Source organism: Girardinichthys multiradiatus, chromosome 12 (assembly GCF_021462225.1).
Source record: "Girardinichthys multiradiatus isolate DD_20200921_A chromosome 12, DD_fGirMul_XY1, whole genome shotgun sequence".
In the NCBI taxonomy this organism is placed as follows: Eukaryota; Metazoa; Chordata; class Actinopteri; order Cyprinodontiformes; family Goodeidae; genus Girardinichthys; species Girardinichthys multiradiatus.
This window is the reverse complement of record NC_061805.1, coordinates 37600062-37619187: the sequence shown is the minus strand read 5'-3', so window position 1 is coordinate 37619187 and position 19126 is coordinate 37600062. Positions and strand designations below refer to the sequence as shown.

At 41.9% G+C, this 19126-nt stretch overlaps 1 protein-coding gene and 1 long non-coding RNA gene across 5 annotated transcripts in view; one reads left to right on the top strand and one right to left on the bottom strand.

Moving 5' to 3' along the window:
* The window catches only part of kiaa0825 (KIAA0825 ortholog), a 194210-nt gene that overhangs the window by 25038 nt on the left and 150046 nt on the right, over positions 1-19126 (top strand). For both annotated transcript variants that reach the window (XM_047382487.1, XM_047382488.1), the window contains one exon: positions 16757-16924. In XM_047382487.1, the coding sequence (XP_047238443.1) occupies positions 16757-16924 (168 nt within the window). The remainder of the gene's footprint in view (positions 1-16756; positions 16925-19126) is intronic.
* Positions 1148-18256, bottom strand: LOC124878512. 3 transcript variants are annotated; one of them, XR_007040807.1, is made up of 4 exons: positions 17853-18256; positions 17584-17734; positions 1629-1951; positions 1148-1556 (listed from the first exon to the last, which is right to left on the bottom strand). It is a non-coding gene; the product is annotated as an uncharacterized LOC124878512 (long non-coding RNA). The 3 variants fall into 3 exon arrangements; XR_007040808.1 differs by having other exon boundaries at positions 17584-17726; XR_007040809.1 differs by having other exon boundaries at positions 17584-17697.

Below are 19126 nucleotides of genomic sequence, written 5' to 3'. Positions count from 1 at the left end.
TCTGATATGTTATCCCCTCATGTTGGCTTCATATTGGCCTATTTACATCTTGCTAAGAGAAAAGATTCACCATAAATAAAAAAAGTCTTTGAGGCATTGCTTACTTTTTCAAAATGGTACACATACCAGCTTCCCTGGGAAACGGGGAGAGGAGTGCTTTTGCATCTGCCATTCTTCGATAAACACACCACCAGCATTGCCACTTTCCCCCCCCTACTTCTCTTCCCATTTTCCTTTCTCTGGTTTTTTCTTTCCCTCTCCTTAAACGTGAGATGAGAGGAGGCAGCTGGGATAATTGGCCATGCGTCAGTTGGGCTGTTTGATCACGTAACGCGGCGGAGGCTACACACCTACGTGCCGTTCAACAAACCGTCAAATGTAGCACCGGAGGCAGAACACGGCTCCAAAGGGAGCGAGGGACCCGTGCTGTGTAATGATGGTAAAATGGAGCAGTTTTGCCTGTGCTGCTTTTACTTATGTGTTTGTGCATGTGTGTGTGTGTGTGTGTGCAACATGGCTACAACTGGGATTACATTTTTTTGTTGTTCGTGTTTAAAGTCTCCTCCAAAAAAAACCCAAAAAAACAGAAACTTAAGAACCACTTGAAATGCCCGTGGCTTTTTAGAAAGCCAGTGCTGGAGCATTAATGCATAATCTGCTTTCACACTCCACAGTCTGTATACTGTATGCAACACACATAATTGTCAAGACAATTATGACAGTGTCAAAGAAAGTTATTCACTTTTCATAAGCCTCCAATGACTCCTTAGATCCCTCTCTCCGCTCCTGCTGTGTTATTGTTTATTTGTAAAGTAAAGCGGTAGGTATATTTTTGATGAGAGCCATCCTTAGGGGTGGGGGGGGAAGGGAACTCCGTGGGCTCCCGGGGGAGCTGCGCTGTCTGTAGCATCAGCCACTGTCAAACCACTGAACCATTAAACAGCTTTCACAGCAAGATCTGCCTCCTCTTTTAACCCCACTGACTCACAGGCAGGCTCTGACGTTGTACCTGGACAGATGTGAAGGGTTCCAACACCCCACCTTCCACCACCTATATCCTTTTTTTTGGTCTTTTACTCCATCCCTCACATATCCTTCCTCTTTTTCTTTTCGCCCTTTAGCTGTACTCCTCTAAGTGTACTGGAGCGAACAAAGCGACTGGGAGTTGTGCTCGGCAGGTTGGTCAGGAACAAGGGAGGCTTTAAACTTTACCATCACACCTCACTGAGTTCGAGGAGGAATGTGAGGGGGGTCCAAGTTCATGTATGCGTTTCTGAGTGGTTTAAAGTTGTGTCACGGTAAATCCTGTTGGTTATATCTTTTGCTGGGCCATTATGCTGGGCCATTATGTACAATGTCAACAGTGAACAAAAATATAGATAGAAAAATACAAAGAAAATCAAATGTTGAGAGTATACTTAACAGTAGGTTTCTGTCATATTGTTTCGAACAGATTTGACCCACATGCAGAAAGCAATTCAGGAGACTGAGTTTAACAGTAATGAGTTTATTTACAGTGTAATGAAATGTGCAGGGAACTGGAACCGGGATACCAACTGTAAAATAAACAGAACGGTAAGCAAGTGATAACTCTGGATCTAAATTCTTAAATAATAATTCTGCCTTACTGGATTGATGGAGAGATCCGCCAGAGGGGGTGGAGGGACCAAGGGGTTGTTTACCCTTGAGACACGAGATGGTGAATACTGGTGTGCCAGGATGTTTAGTAGGTCCAAGAGTTTCTGACGTTGGTGCAGTGGATGGAGGAGGGTGGACAGGGTTCGTAGAAGGAGATCCAAGGAACGAAGGAATCAGGAGGCTGCCAGCCGGTGTGATCCAACGAAGTAATAAGAGGCTTGAGTCTTTGTTCATGGAGCTGGATAGCTTCTTTCCAGAAGATGGTAATCCAGGCAGGGTTCTATGCAGAAGGCAAAGTCAGGTTCAGGTAAAACTGCAAGGTAACAAATACAAAATTACCAAAAGTACAAGGCCCTTAATGGCTTGAGCTGTATCAGTAAGGGCAACACTCTGGCAGCGAGTTGCTGGCAGCCTCCTCCTTAAATACTCCTCAGCAGGTAATCAGGGGGATAGAGAACACCTGTACCTCTCCTCCAGGTTCCACGCCATCTAGAGGCTAAGCACAGTAAACAGCACCAAACAAACAGACATGGCACAGATCCTGACAGTTTCCCTATGGAGCTAAATGGGGCCATAAGGTTTGTTCAAAAGAAATAAATTTGAACCTGAAAAATAAAAGTTTATTCAAAAGAAAAACATTTGAACCTGAAAAATCATTTTCAACCTCTCCCCAAAAAATTTTAAAACTGGAAAAAAAAGTTTGGCAACTGAAAAAAAAAAAAATGCTGTGAAACTGGAAAACATAAGTTCAAAACTACTTTTCAGATTCAAGTTTTTTTTTCTCGAACTTGCAGATTTTTTTTTCGGCTTCAAACTTTTGGCCCTGTTTTGGCGTTGGGGGCGGGGCCTCAGATCACAGGGGTGCGGAATCATGACTGACAGCTCAACACACCGGCTGAACAACATATTCCCAGCTGTTGCATTCAGGGACCGTGGGAACTGGGATTATCTGTAATACATCATCAATATTCTATATACAGGGGTTGGACAATGAAACTGAAACGCCTGTCATTTTAGTGTGGGAGGTTTCATGGCTAAATTGGACCAGCCTGGTAGCCAGTCTTTATTAATTGCACATTGCACCAGTAAGAGGAGAGCGTGAAGGTTCAATTAGCAGGGTAAGAGCACAGTTTTGCTCAAAATATTGAAATGCACACAACATTATGGGTGACCTACCAGAGTTCAAAAGAGGACAAATTGTTGGTGCACGTCTTGCTGGTGCATCTGTGTCCAAGACAGCAAGTCTTTGTGATGTATCAAGAGCCACGGTATCCAGGGTAATGTCAGCATACCACCAAGAAGGACGAACCACATCCAACAGGATTAACTGTGGACGCAAGAGGAAGCTGTCTGAAAGGGATGTTTGGGTGCTAACCCGGATTGTATCCAAAAAACATAAAACCACAGCTGCCCAAATCACGGCAGAATTAAATGTGCACCTCAACTCTCCTGTTTCCACCAGAACGGTCCGTCGGGAGCTCCACAGGGTCAATATACACGGCCGGGCTGCTATAGCCAAACCTTTGGTCACTCATGCCAATGTCAAACGTCGGTTTCAATGGTGCAAGGAGGGCAAATCTTGGGCTGTGGACAATGTGAAACATGTATTGTTCTCTGATGAGTCCACCTTTACTGTTTTCCCCACATCTGGGAGAGTTACGATGTGGAGAAGCCCCAAAGAAGCGTACCACCCAGACTGTTGCATGCCCAGAGCGAAGCATGGAGGTGGATCAGTGATGGTTTGGGCTGCCATATCATGGCATTCCCTTGGCCCAATACTTGTGCTAGATGGGCGTGTCACTGCCAAGGTCTACCGAACCATTCTTGAGGACCATGTGCATCCAATGGTTCAAACATTGTATCCTGAAGGCGGTGCCGTGTATCAGGATGACAATGCACCAATACACACAGCAAGACTGGTGAAAGATTGGTTTGATGAACATGAAAGTGAAGTTGAACATCTCTCATGGCCTGCACAGTCACCAGATCTAAATATTATTGAGCCACTTTGGGGTGTTTTGGAGGAGCGAGTCAGGAAACGTTTTCCTCCACCAGTATCACGTAGTGACCTGGCCACTATCCTGCAAGAAGAATGGCATAAAATCGCCTCTGACCACTGTGCAGGACTTGTATATGTCATTCCCAAGACGAATTGACGCTGTATTGGCCGCAAAAGGAGGCCCTACACCATACTAATAAATTATTGTGGTCTAAAACCAGGTGTTTCAGTTTCATTGTCCAACCCCTGTATATGTGATTGGTTTTGAATGATAACATGCTTCATCGATAGAAGCAGCTTATGTGAATACACGACGCACATCTCAGAGGAGAAAATATGATCTTGACAGATTTGCACAGCATTTTAAGTTCGTGCTGGAGATTTCCCATGCTCTCAACATAAAGCAAAAGAACCGCCAGACTAAGCGGTGGTATGAAACCAGATGCAAAACGAGCTGGTATTTTCCGAATACCCCTGCATAATTAAGCCTGGGCTTTTTTTCTGATCTCTGCTCTTCATTGTCAGCTCAGCTGGCCGCCCTGCAGCGCATGTTCTTGTGTTACAGATCAGGTGTTCGCCAGCGCGCAGCAGAGCTAATCTGCCTGACTGGAGCAGAGGAGAGGTTTGTCCGAGCTACCGCACCCTGCTGGCGGTCAGACCTCTCGGAGTTTCTCCAATCCTTGGTCCCCAGAAGCGATCACACTCTATCTAACACTGACTCTTAAAGGAACGACTCTCAAACAGTTTCTAAATTTCAGCTCCTTTAATCTAAATTAGGCAGAGGAATGATTACAGAGATCAGCGCTGTGGCTCGTCTTGGACCGTCGCGTCTGTGAAAGGATGAGGAAGAGCCCCGAAAGAAGGTCACATGTAGTTTTATATCTGGCACTCCAATGCAATGGATGTGCCCTCCCTCAGTGATTATCAGTAGACTATGTGTCACCATTGTGGTGTCTATCTGGTAGGTTGTGTAGTAGCAGTTGTCCATCCTTAATCTAAGTGTGCTGTGGCTTTCTAATCAAACCAGTTACAGCCTGCTCCACCATCAAACCCACTGCCCCAGCCACAGGTCATTCATGACAAACCTTGGGCCATTTATCCTTGTAATGCGTGTCGATGAGCATTCTTGTCCTATTCTAACAAAAAAGAAACATTAGAACTAATCATTTAAATCAATATGGTATAAGTGGGAAAAACAGCTATGTGTCATATAAATAAAGGTTATCCCTAACAGGTTGATATGGCATAGTTTAGGGCACAATGGTCCAGCAAAGTATCAGCGCCCCAGAAACTGTCGCCTCTTGCGTACTTCATGTCGCGCTTGCCCTGCGTCTGTGCAGGGCGGTGAGCCGGTAGTTCAGCTCGTGGGCCGGTGGTTCACGGGCTGAAGTGAACCACCGGCCCCTTAAAAACTAACCCTTGTCCCTACACACACGCGCGCGCACACGCACATATATATATATATATATATATATCACAAACGGAGATTTATATATATATAAAGGTTGATATGGTATAGTTTAGGGCACAATGGTCCAGCAAAAGTATCAGTATATATATATATATATATATATATATATATATTGGTGGTTCTTTTGCTAGATATTGTGAGCATGGGAAATCTCCAACACGGACTTAAAATGCTGTGCAGATCTGTCAAGATCATATTTTCTCCTCTGAGATGCGTATTCACGTAAGCTGCTTCTATCGGTGAAGCATGTTATCTTTCAAAACCAATCCCATATATATATAGAATATCGATGATGTATTACAGATAATCCCAGTTCCCACGGTCCCGAATGCAACAGCTGGGAATATGTTGTTTAGCCGCTGTGTTGAGCTGTCAGTCATGATTCCGCACCCCCGTGATCTGAGGCCCCGCCCACAACGCCAAAACAGGGCCAAAAGTTTGAAGCCGAAAAAAAAATCTGCAAGTTTGAAAAAAAAATTTCTATCTGAAAAGTAGTTTTGAACTTGTTTTTTTTCCAGTTTTTTTTTTCAGTTGCAAAACTTTTTTTCCAGTTTTCAAATTTTTTGGGGGGGATGTTCAAAATAATTTTTCAGGTTCAAATGTTTCTCTTTTGAACAAACTTTTATTTTTCAGGTTCAAATTTTTTTCTTTTGAACCAACCTTTATTTTTCAGGTTCAAATTTTTTTCATTTGAACAAACTTTATGGCCCCAATTTAGCTCCACAGTTTCCTCTTATCCTGCATTTTTCTTTTCTAATGGTCTCAAGGCCTTCAGTGAGAAACAGTGTGGACTACAGATAGGTAAACTGTTGGGCTAAATAAACAACCCAGTTTTAGTTATTTTGCTGACCCAGTCTCATGGCATATTCAGAACCAAAAATTGGGTAACGTTAAAGCTGCCAAAGAATGGGTTGTAAAGAATAAATAACAACAAAGAAACCAATTGACCTAACAAACAAGTTCTTGAAGGTTTTGGAAGTCAATCCCTGAAGCTTCTTAAAATAATGCAACCAGCAGCAACTGCTAACGACTGACTCTTGTTTTTTGTTTTTATTCAGTTTATTTCATTAAGATTAAAAACATTTCTAAAATAAAAAGGTTTATTTTTGTGTTGTGAAGTAATTTAACTCATTGAAATTAACATTCTTATTCAATATAATTTTATCATCTTATCATTTCTTATTTCATCCTGTGGAATAGATTTAGTGAAGTGTGATCAGGTCAGGACTTTACCAAATCATTCTTTGAAGAATGGCGAGGCTTGTTGTGGTCTCTTGTCTAACACAACAAACCTTAAACGACTTCTGATTTTAATACTTTGTGATGTTGCGTATTTCCAGCAGTCATTGGGTGTGAGGCGGGTTACACCCAGGACAAGTCACCAGTCCCTACAAGGACACACAGGGCCAAACAGCCACGCAGGCACCCAGTCATACCTCAGGGTTATTTAGAGTAACCAGTGAACCTAACTGATCACATTTTTGGATTGGAGGAAACCGGAATACTCGGAGAGAACCCACACCTGCATGGGAGACAATGCTAACTCCATGATGCAGAAAGACCTCAGGCCAGGTTCGAACTGTGGACCTTCTCATTGCAAGGCAACCATGCTAACCACTGCTTCACAGTGCAGCCCCATTTTGTCATCTATATCTTTTAAAAAACGTACGTTTTCTCTAACTTTGTAAATATCTTGAGCAAAAGCTGCACTTGATAAAATAAAAGTTACATTTATGTTATAAATGCTTTAAAATAACGTACTAAAAGAAATAGTACAAAACATCAGTACCTAAGGTAAATGCTTTGTGTTATGGGTAACAAATGTATCCATTACCTCTCCTTTTGATGTGTGCATGTGTTGCTGTGTTTGATTTTTACTAGGTTTTGGGTGCTAGCTTGTTTACGTGCATGTATGTATGTATGTATGTATGTATGTACAGGGGTTGGACAATGAAACTGAAACACCTGGTTTTAGACCACAATCATTTATTAGTATGGTGTAGGGCCTCCTTTTGCAGCCAATACAGCGTCAATTCGTCTTGGGAATGACATATACAAGTCCTGCACAGTGGTCAGAGTGATTTTAAGCCATTCTTCTTGCAGGATAGTGGCCAGGTCACTACGTGATACTGGTGGAGGAAAACGTTTCCTGACTCGCTCCTCCAAAACACCCCAAAGTGGCTCAATAATATTTAGATCTGGTGACTGTGAAGGCCATGGGAGATGTTCAACTTCACTTTCATGTTCATCAAACCAATCTTTCACCAGTCTTGCTGTGTGTATTGGTGCATTGTCATCCTGATACACAGCACCGCCTTCAGGATACAATGTTTGAACCATTGGATGCATATGGTCCTCAAGAATGGTTCGGTAGTCCTTGGCAGTGACGCGCCCATCTAGCACAAGTATTGGGCCAAGGGAATGCCATGATATGGCAGCCCAAACCATCACTGATCCACCCCCATGCTTCACTCTGGGCATGCAACAGTCTGTGTGGTACACTTCTTTGGGGCTTCTCCACACCGTAACTCTCCCGGATGTGGGGAAAACAGTAAATGTGGACTCATCACAGAACAATACATGTTTCACATTGTCCACAGCCCAAGATTTGCGCTCCTTGCACCATTGAAACCGACGTTTGGCATTGGCATGAGTGACCAAAGGTTTGGCTATAGCAGCCCGGCCGTGTATATTGACCCTGTGGAGCTCCCGACGGACAGTTCTGGTGGAAACAGGAGAGTTGAGGTGCACATTTAATTCTGCCGTGATTTGGGCAGCCATGGTTTTATGTTTTTTGGATACAATCCGGGTTAGCACCCGAACATCCCTTTCAGACAGCTTCCTCTTGCGTCCACAGTTAATCCTGTTGGATGTGGTTCGTCCTTCTTGGTGGTATGCTGACATTACCCTGGATACCGTGGCTCTTGATACATCATAAAGACTTGCTGTCTTGGTCACAGATGCGCCAGCAAGACGTGCACCAACAATTTGTCCTCTTTTGAACTCCGATATGTCACCCATAATGTTGTGTGCATTTCAATATTTTGAGCAAAACTGTGCTCTTACCCTGCTAATTGAACCTTCACACTCTGCTCTTACTGGTGCAATGGGCAATCAATGAAGACTGGCTACCAGGCTGGTCCAATTTAGCCATGAAACCTCCCACACTAAAATGACAGGTGTTTCAGTTTCATTGTCCAACCCCTGTATGTGTCTGCTCATTGCAGGCTTACATTAAAAATTGTGTGATCAAGTCTCATTTAATACCTGGCTTTTGTAAATGCACCATTAGATTTGCATATGGTATTAATAATTTGCATTTGTATGCCTAATAGATCTCTGTTTCTGTAAAACATCAAAAACTTTCACATCGACTTCTCTGCGTACACGCTTACCATTTTTTCCCTCTCATCAATCGACCACGGGGTTAAAGTCGAGGTTGAGAAAATCTGCTCTACTCTTATTTTGATAGCACTGATTTAAATTTCAGCTACACTAATTTCCCCACATGACGTCGGCAAGCGCTTCATATACATGGAAAAAAAAAGGGAATTCTGTTGGAACATGTACTGCAAGTGCTTCCACCACTGCGCTCCCTCCCACCTCCTCGCCCTTTCAGACTCTTTGAACTCTTTCTGAGAGACAGCACCGCAGCTATTCAGCAGGGAGAGAAGTTCTGTAGTGACGAGAGATAGCTCGGCTGAGGCATCGACTGACACTGGGGATTGAGGCTACTTGGGAATGGCGTTTGTTAATATTTAATAAGAGCAGCTCCTCACTAGATCATATCTCTGCCTGAGTTTATACACACTGTCAGGCAGGGACGTGCGCCCGCATACTGCCACATAATTATGGTCTGGGGGTGTTTGTGTGTGTCACTGTGTAGCTGTTTGTGTGATGAATATAAAAGGTATTTTTTTTTCGATGCAGCTTTCTTGCTGCATTTTCAAATGATTAGAAGTTCTTGTGTAGAAAAAAAGTTGACACAAAAACCACGTGTTTACTAATCATAAAGAGAAAAGCTGTGTCATTTATCCCTATTTGTGTTTATATGCATGTCTTTGTCAGCAGTCATTTTCTCTAAATCATGCCTCCAGCAAAATCTTAGAAAAGATTACGTTTTGCGGGCCTCGAGAATGTGTATAATGTGTTTCATTAAATTTTTTTTGCCCATATCCTCTGAGTGGCCACAATGGCCTTTGTGTATCGCTCTAGAGCAGCTCAAGGATATGAACATTTTCTCGGCACCTTCTATTGAGAAAGCGCAGACAAAAAGGGGGAAAAAAAAATTGGATGGCTTATTGAGAGGAGGCTGCACTTCTGTGATGAAGAGTCAGCGTGATTCGCCGAGGGGTTGAAAACAATAATGTGAACAAGGGCACTAAATAAGTGGGATTTAATGAAATGCTGCTATCGTTCCAATACATTCTGCCATGCTCTTCATCCTAGCTACTCGGTTCAAGTATGCAGAGAAGGCCAGAGAAATATTAATTCAGTGTGACGGAGGTGAAAACAAAGCAGATACTGTGAGTAATAGGAAAACAAATTTAAAGCAGAGGTGCCTTTCTGCCACCACTAAAAACATTACCTACATCTTCATTTTGGGAAAGCAGTTAAATTGAGATATCAAATATTGCTACTCTCTCATTCTCTGAAGGCTGTGGCCCGGTTGTACAGCGCCTGAGGACGGAAGCACAGGGGACAAGCGTTTGAATGGTTGTGTGTGATTACATCAGCGTGCATGTGTCTCAGTGTATGTTGGGTAATCACAGCAGGAGTCCTCGCATAATAAGGCTGTCTGGGTGAGCAGTGGGCTGCAACTGACGAAGAGGACCCTGACTGTCTGGGCCTAGCAGGAGGTCTGGAGTGACTCCAAGCCTTCTTCCACCCACAGACAAACTGATGCGTACACAGACGTAGCTCCAGGCACCCACATGACCCCTGCAAGTTACCCTGTGAGATTAACACACAGGGAAGCATTTATAGCCGGAACACACAAACACTAACGGAAACAGACAGACATACTGGAGATTGGCATGACACCACAGCTTGTTTGTCCAAACAAATGTAATCTCTAGGCACCATACAGACCCAAGCACTTTCAATTTATGCTTAATCCTATAATATCCTATTTAGTCCAATTTGATTCAATCCAGTCAGTTGGTCATGAACCACTAATTAGTAAAAATATTTCTATCAATGGAAACCAGCAGATTTAATCAAGTCTCCACTTTGACACCCTCCTTCATCGTGAGAAAGTACAGGATAACAATTGTTCCATCAGATTAAAAAGTCAAGAGGTTGACACTCTCATGCTCACATTTGTTGGATTTTGTATCAGTCTTATGTACAAAATGTCAAGTTGAGGAAAACTGCAATTTAAATAAAGACTGGGCAACTTTAGTCAATGGATCACCACAGTTTACATATTAAGTGCCTTGTTAAACTGTGTTCTTGGCCTTTTTTACATTTTTTCACATTGCAACCACACAGCTCAGCGTATTTTATTGACATTTTGATTGGCAGGCCAACACATACAGAACTATAATGCAAAAGGAAATGTTACATGGTTGTTGGGACCCACAGCCATGGATTTCAACATGAAAACTCCGGTACAAACTTTTCAGAATCAGAATCAGAATCAGAATCAGAAAAGCTTTATTGCCAAGTACGTTTTTGGACATACAAGGAATTTGTTTTGGCATAGTCGGTGCAATACAGTACAAGTTAAACAGTACAAACATATCTACAATATAATATAAATATAAGTGCACAGTTTTAAGTGAGTGAGAGTTCTGGAACTTTCAAAATAAATTGCATTTAACCAACTTCCAACACAACTTCAGAAGGGGAAAGGGGGGTAGCAGCGGACTTCCCATGATGCCACTGCCCTTATAAAACCCCCACCTTGGTCCAATCTCTTCCACTGCTCCTCTGCGGGACCAGGATGGGGGAGGCAGCACGCTAATGTCTCTTTGCTGGCAAAAAGACATAAACTCTTCAAACTGGATCCAAGGGTGTCATAAGATCACGTGATCATGTGCACAAGTTAAGTACTGATGAATTACGGTTGAAAGGATCCGGTATTCATTTATAAAAGGGAAGTTAAGGTATAAGCATTGCTTTACTTTATCTCTGAGGCCTGCAGAAGCAAACTGTGTCCCAAATAATTTCCTGTAGAAATGCTGTCTACAAGCCGAGTCTGAAGGAAGGACAACGGCCGCATCACCGTGGTTACGGTGATGTGCAGCTGGCTGGCGGACAGAACGAGCTGCCTTTCATGGAGGTTAGCTGGAAGCTAACCCTTTGTTCACAGTTTTCTTCAAACTTCGTCGTCGCCCGGACAACTCCTCCTCAGTATGGTTCAGAGGTTAGGATTTGGGGAGAGTAATAGAGAAAGATTTATGATCTGAACGTTTTTCGTTTTATGAAGTTTGGTTTTGTTTGTGTGAAACTCAGCTATCTTAGTGCTCAGCTTTGGTGTTCTGTGTTTGTGTGTTTTTAAAGTTAAGACAAACTTTATTTAAAGGGGTGATTTTAAACACAGAAGACTGATCATAACGCCGTCTGCGCTCATGCATTTTAACCCTTTTATTAACGGTATTTTAAAGGTTTATGTTTGATTCTGGTGCTAAGCTAGCAGCTTCCTTTGTTAGCTTTCACTCCTAACAAGCCAAGAACACGTGCTTGCCTGCTAGGGAATATTTAACAGAAAGGTTAGTTTTCAAGCTAGTAAATAATAGTCCCTAAACAATATTTTACTAAATCTGATAACTAAGTAAACACCATTAAGCTCCATTTTAATAAATAAAGGCAGCTAATGAGACTTATGAGAATTAGTCATCCAGAAGGTTGGTTTTATTCAGCAGATCATTCTTAAAACATTATTTTATTTAAAGAATATTTAATCTGATCTTGCATTGTGAATAGATCCAAGACTAACTTAACTTCATTTCCAGATTTTTCAAGATAATCCTTGGTTCTCAAACATAAACATTGCATGGTAATGTTGCATCACTCTTTTTGGTCATGGTTTTCAATCATCTCTCATCAACTTGTTTATATTGTACATAGCCCATTAGTCTTCGTTATTCTTTCATTCTGCTTGGTAGTTTAGTTGGATTGTTTTAGCATAGTAAATAGTTTGTTGATTGAAATATGTTTGACTTTGAGTTGACTTATTTTTGTTAATAAATTCTTGCATTTTAAGAAATTGTGTGAATTTATTCCATATATGTGCAGAGTTTATGCTGTTCAATAATGTCAGAGCTTGGCTCACCCTTTTGATTTTCCTAATACCATCGCCTTACTGGGCTGGTATTCACAGGACAACCCTTAACAGACTGAAATATTATTTGATAAAATATTAATATTAAATAATATTCTCAGATTCATAATTACAACAGTTTTCTTTTTTATCTTTTTTTTTACTAAAAGAAACAAAGTGTGGTGTATGTTCTTGTTCCATCCATTTTATACTGATACTCCTAAATAAAATCCAGGGCAGGCACAATATACAGCCACAAGCTTCTATCCATTTTATTCATATCTGTGGTGATCACAAAGTAAGGCACTTAGAACAAAAGGATACATGATTTAAATTTCTTTTTACCAATAAAAATCTGAAAGGTGTGACGTGCATTTATGTTCAGTTTAAGAAAATTAATCAAACTGGCCTTTGATAGGACAATTGAGACTGTACATATGTAGAGTATAGAGGATCAGTGCTTAACTTTGGTCAGTAGTTTGAGATGTGTTGAACATCAGGGCAGTAGTAGATGTGCCGTCACTGATTTAAGGAAATAACAACAAATCAGAAATGTTTATGACAGAGAGCTACAATTTAGTGGCTGGCTTTATTCTTTGTTCTTGAACATAAAAGGCAGTGAATTAAATTTAGGTGCTTTTCAGAATGTCAGTCTTCAATATTTATAAATATACACTGTTGCCTTGCAGTAAGAACGTCCTGGGTTCGACTCCCAGCCGGGGCTCTTTCTGCATGGAGCTTGCATGTTCTCCCCATGCATAAGTGGGTTCTCTCTGGGTACTCCAGATTCCTCCCACAGTCCAAAAACATGCCAGTTAGGTTAATTGCTCTCTCTTCATTGCTTTCTCTTCAGTGTTGCCCTGCGATGGACTGATGACCTGTCCAGGGTGTACCCTGCCTCCAGCCCATAGACTGCTGGAGATGGGCACCAGCTTCCCCGCGACCCACAATGGAAGAAGCGGTAGAAAATTACTGACTGATTTATAAATATGTTAATTTAATAAGATTTAATTTTTAATCTAGTTTTATTCAATCCACTTGATTAAAACCATTATTTGTATCTCAAAATACTGAGATACAAATAATAAACGTACATTGTCAGATTTCATGCAGTACCTACAAGACTTCGATATTTTGTCATGTAAGAGGCACTGAAATTGCCTGATGTTCCAAAATCTAATCATCTCTGTGGTGACAATGTAGCCACATGCTTACGTCATTTGAGGGGGAGCTGCATAAAGCCCTGCCCGATGATGAAAAAATGTATTATGTTGTCATTGCATGACAAGAGACTGCAGTCCAGTTTGACAATGTGGCAAGGAAGATGTAAACAACCCTTTCGATGGCCTCATTTTTACTGCTGACAGAAAAAAACGTCAATGAAAAAAAAGGGAAAATGAGAACCAACGTATGAGAGGGTGAGATATGTCATGCTGGAGAGAAATTAAATCACTGGCTAAATTATTGCATGATTGCTCGTTCCCCAAAGAGTTGGGCATCATTTGCTTGAAAGTGTTTCATAATTGGTTTTCGGCCATGTCAGACACATGCAATTCCCCCTGCTAATGGCTCTGTTAGGAAGAACTAGGCCTCCTGGGTCGGTGTAGGACAGAAAATAGCCAGACAGTGAAAAGCACCCTACATCCTTGTTCCTGTAGTATATTTTTTTCTCCGTTAAACCAGAGAGAGAGAAAAAAACGTGGAGAAGAGGAGCAATGACAAGAAGGAGAGTGTGTATGCAAGCAAAGAGGAAATGAAGTGGCAATAAGTGCAGCCAAAGGGGAAATGCTCTTCACCGTGAGTTTAATACATCAGACTGGGGATTTGGCAGCCCGCCACACAGCAATTGTTTACCTTTTTGCTCACTGGCTGCATCTGTTCTGTTTTGTAAACGGCACTAAACTATTCGCCCGTAAACACCGGAATCAATAACAACTGCTAAGGGAATTCCCTTATCCCGCCCCTCCTTCGCTTCCCCGTGTTTTCATCCCTAACCCACCCACCCCACCCCCCTTCTTTTTCTTTTTTCTCCTGGATCTCCTCTTTTCTCTCTTCTCTCTTTTCCCTGCCAGTCAGGACCAGTGTGTACATGTGTGTCGTTGTCGCTGGTGGAACCTACAGAGACGAGAAGACAATGGATGGCTCGCCAAAAATACCCTCTTTGTTTGTTTTTATTTATTGCTGTTGCCATTGTTAACAGGTGCAAACTAAAACTTGCAATTGCTTAACTTGAAAGTTTGATATTTTTTCTACCATCATTTTTTTTCTAATGTTTCATGCAAAACCTGCATTCACACAAATTTTATTGAACGATGTATAGTTAATATTTTTTTAGCTGATCACAGTGTCACAGCTTTGACAAAATCTTTTTTCTTTAATGTTCTGTGGAGAATCTCTTGTGTAAATATATAATTGTTGCCCTTCTCTCAGCAACAGCTCCTCCCTTATTGATTCTCAGTACATTGACCTTGAGTTGAACTCTTCCCCCTGCCAGTGCCCCCTCCTCGTTCTGCTCTGTGAGACGTGCAATGTACTTTGCTATATGACACACCTGGGTGCTTTTAAGCACACCCTCTCCATCAAGTGGCTAGGGGAGCCTCCATTTGGTCTCACTGTTGTGACAAAGGTATAATGGGGTTTAGATGGCTATGTACTACATTGCTATGGCTATAGGCCTATTTGGCTAGGGAGGCTACTATAAATACCTATTTAGCTTGTTGGGAAATAGCCTCAATGAAAGACAATGACCAGCACTGCTAAGCGCCAAGGTCATGTGCCACTATTTAGAGTTGACTTAGTGAGCAAGTGAAACTGTCTTTGGGTCACAGGTTGATGGAATGAGTAGAATGGATGGTGAGAGAAGAAAGAGGCCGGGAAAAGGTGATGCTCCAGATGAAGTGGAAGGTAATAGTTGTTGTGCTCAGATGAACACCCTGGAGAAGGTGGAGATTGGGGGCAGGAGGGCTGTAGAGATAGCTTTTACAGAATCCACTGGCTATCTCCCAAATGTGTCCCTTTCCGCTGGGTTGATAAGGTTTGCTATGAATCCTCTGTGGTTTCACTTTTCCCCCGCTTTGAGCATCGGAAGCTCTTGATGTGACAGCGACTTGATGGTGCGTGTGTGCAAAGTGCGAGTCGGGAAACAACGCTGGCAGCCGGGTGTCAACCAGGTCACGCATGCACACATGCAGCAGGAGGTAGTCTCTCTAGCCCAGACTCCCACTGGAACCCATTACAGAGAAACTGGAGGCCCGTAGAGCTTAATTACATGCAAACACAAATACAAGCGCACACATTAAAACACACCCTGTATAATTACACAGCTACGTACCTGCAATTTCATGCATGCATCTGTGCACACTTGCACACAAATACATGTAGACACATTGACAAACAATCTTGAGCTCAGAATACATTTCATGGTGACCACAGAGTCTGGGCGCAATGTGGTCAATTATCTTGCAAGACTGATATGTGCAAATGCATGTGGAAATGTCTACAAATCAAGTTGCTCATAATGACCCACATTGAATGCACATAAACATGCATGTGTGCACACACAAAATTCAGTGACTCACGCTCATTAATACTCATGAAAAACATACACAAGTGCCCAGACACAACACTGAATCAAACCTCATGCATGATTAAACCAGACATCCTTGGGGACAATGTTGTTGTCATATTGTCAGATTTTGTTTAACAATATAGCAAAATTGCATTAGGATCCAAAGGCAATAATGTCGCCGTTATTGGAAAAAAGACCCTCCCCCCTTCCTCTTCTTTCCATTTCAGCACTCAATCATCTCTGTGCTTTCAGAGTCAAGGCTAATACTGAGCTCATCCTTTCCCAAATGCCTTTGCAGTTGCGGAGCTCATTTAGGCGGACTCACAAAAGTATTTGTGCATGTGTCTCAGCGTATGGCAACACATCTCCCAGCCGTCCATTCACCGGCTTAATGCGGAACATCCCCCGGGTGATGGCTTTGGCAGCCTCCAAAATGGGAAATCCATATTTGCCGAGGGGGTCATCGGCGGGTTAGGAGGAGGAAAAAAAGTTTTTTGCTGGGAGGGAAGGTTGTGCAAGTGTAACTTCTCAGGGAGCAAAGTTTTGCATAATTTGCTTTCTGTATTCTTTGTTTGCGTGATGTGCAGGGAAAACATGAATGGGTCGATATTCGAAGTGTCATATTCGGTGAGACTACTGGTGGGGGATGTTTGCTGATGAGTGCTTGGTCGCAAAGGAGGTTGTGTGAGAAACAAATTGTTATAAAACTGATTTTCTTCTTTGTGAACATTAAAGTGTAATGCATTTCTGTGGCTCCAACTCATCTACAATCTCATACATCGTTTATTTAATCTCTTCTTATACCCTTCACAGCACCAATGGAGCTTGCTGGGAAAAGCAGGAGCTTCAGTTTGACCTCCCACCAGTTGAGGGCATTAACCCAGCTGGCTTGCATCCTGCTAGGCTTTGAGAGAGATGTGAGGGAGCTGGTCACTAACATCACCTTCATAAACTGCATAGGAGACACTCCAGCTTTAAAAGGTGCGACTAGGTTATTTTAACGTACTGTATGTGTTTACCTACACTGCCTTGTCAGAAGAATTCATATCACCTGAACTTTTTCACATTGTTTCAACTTACAGCTATAAATGTGAATGTATTTTACTGAGATGTTACATGATAGACCAGCACAATGTGGTTGGTGATGTGGACCGGAATGTTTCCAAAAAGACTTCCAAATAAAAGTGTGGCCTGCATTCCTTTTTGGCCCTTTCTATTCCAATACCTCTAAATATAATGGATTGCAACCAAATTCCTTCACAAGTCAACTAATTACTGAACCGAATCAACCTATTTGTAACACTGCACATCACCCTGAATACACCAACCCCGCAGTAAAACATAGTGGTGGCAGCATCATGTTGTGGGGTTGTTTTTTTTCAGCGGGGCCACGGAGGGTGGTCCGAGTTGATGGGAGAATGGCTGGAGCTAAATAAATAGAAACATCAAAGAAAACCTGTTTAGAGGCTGTGAAAGACTTAGGACTGGGGCAGAGGTTGACATTACAACAGGATGATGAGGCTAAAATACAGCCAGAGCTACAATAAAAGGCTTCAGGCAAAGCAGATTCATGTGTTAGAAGTCCAGACCTGAATCCACCTGGATCTGTGACAGGACTTGAAAAGTAGCTGTTTACTCACCACCTGTATCCAGTCATTCTGAGGTTGAAGTATTCTGAGTTTAAGACGCCACCCCCTCCATCTTCATCATCTTCGACTTTCCAGTTCTCCTCTCTTTCCACATTTATAACCTGTCTGCATGGATGCAGCAAAATGTCCTCCATCTTAAAAACTCAAAACCAGAATTAATTTAAATTGGTACTTCACATCAAATTCAACAACAGCATTACCTTCTCTGGCCAAAGCAATACAGTCACCAATCTCTGTTTTATTTTTCATTCACAACTCACCTTGTAAATCCATATCTAGCACATCTGCAAAATCTCAGTTGTCCACCTCCAAAACATTGCAAAACTCTGGCCCACACTCTCCCTCTCTAATGCAGAAAAGCCAGCCCATGTCTTTATCTCCTTCAGATTGGACTATTGCAACACATTTCTCATCAGGATTCCTGGCAAGAACATACAGAGATTACAGTATGTTCAGAACAGCGCTGCCAGGATCCTGATGAGAAAGGGTAAACATTAACATATTACTCCCGTTCTCCGTTCACTTTACTGGCTCATCATCTTTGTGTGGATCACCTACAAAATCTCTCTGCTGACCTTCCACTGTCTGCACGGCAATTCACTATCTTATTTAACAGACCTCCTCACCCTTCACTGTCCCTCATGCACTGTCTGCTCCTTAAACACCCACCTTGCTCACCTTCCCAGGACTCACTCTCGCACCATAAGAGGCTGTGCCTTTTCCTGTGCTGCCCCTTGGCTGTTGAACACTCTGCCTCTTCACATGAGGGCTCCGCAGACCATGGCATCCTTGAAAAGGGCTTGAAAACCTTTCTTTTTAACCAGTGTTTTTAATGATCTTCCTTTACATGTTTTGTCCCGTTTACATTTTTTTTTGTATTTATTGCACTCACTGCTTTTATTTTAGCTCTTTAGGATTTTCTGTGAATGTAAAGTGCGTTATAAATAAAATGTATTATTATTATATTTTTTATTTTTATTACTATCTTTATTTTGCCCTTCACAATCATTTGTTGTCCATCACCTAAAATCTCTGTGGAATATACTTTATGATTTTGTGTAATGTGACAAAATGTGGTAATGTTCAACTGCACGAACACAAAAATCCACACCTATATATGAAAAAATTAATATGAAAAAACTGCACTGAGTATGAATATGTTAGCGTGTGTTACCAAGGTTTCACATATGATGTCTGTACTTCCAAAACTAAGTCTAGTGTGCCACTACTGCATGTATTAGCACACACGCACACAGACACACGAATGCTTCTTTGCTAATTCCACCATAAAGTCTGAGGCAGTGTTTATTAGATTGGGATTATCCGGGGTCTTATATAAGCCTTTAGTATCCTTTTCCTCTTTCCCCTTTGAACTGCCACTGCAGAGATGTTAAATGAAAGCTTTTGGTGCGTGGAGTAATTTCCATAAAGGTTACATTTACAAAAACAAGACTTGCGGAAAGGCTCAATTTACAGAGAGGTAAATAGCCTTTAAAGGGCAGTTATCCAAATCATTAATTCCAGGCAATCAAAC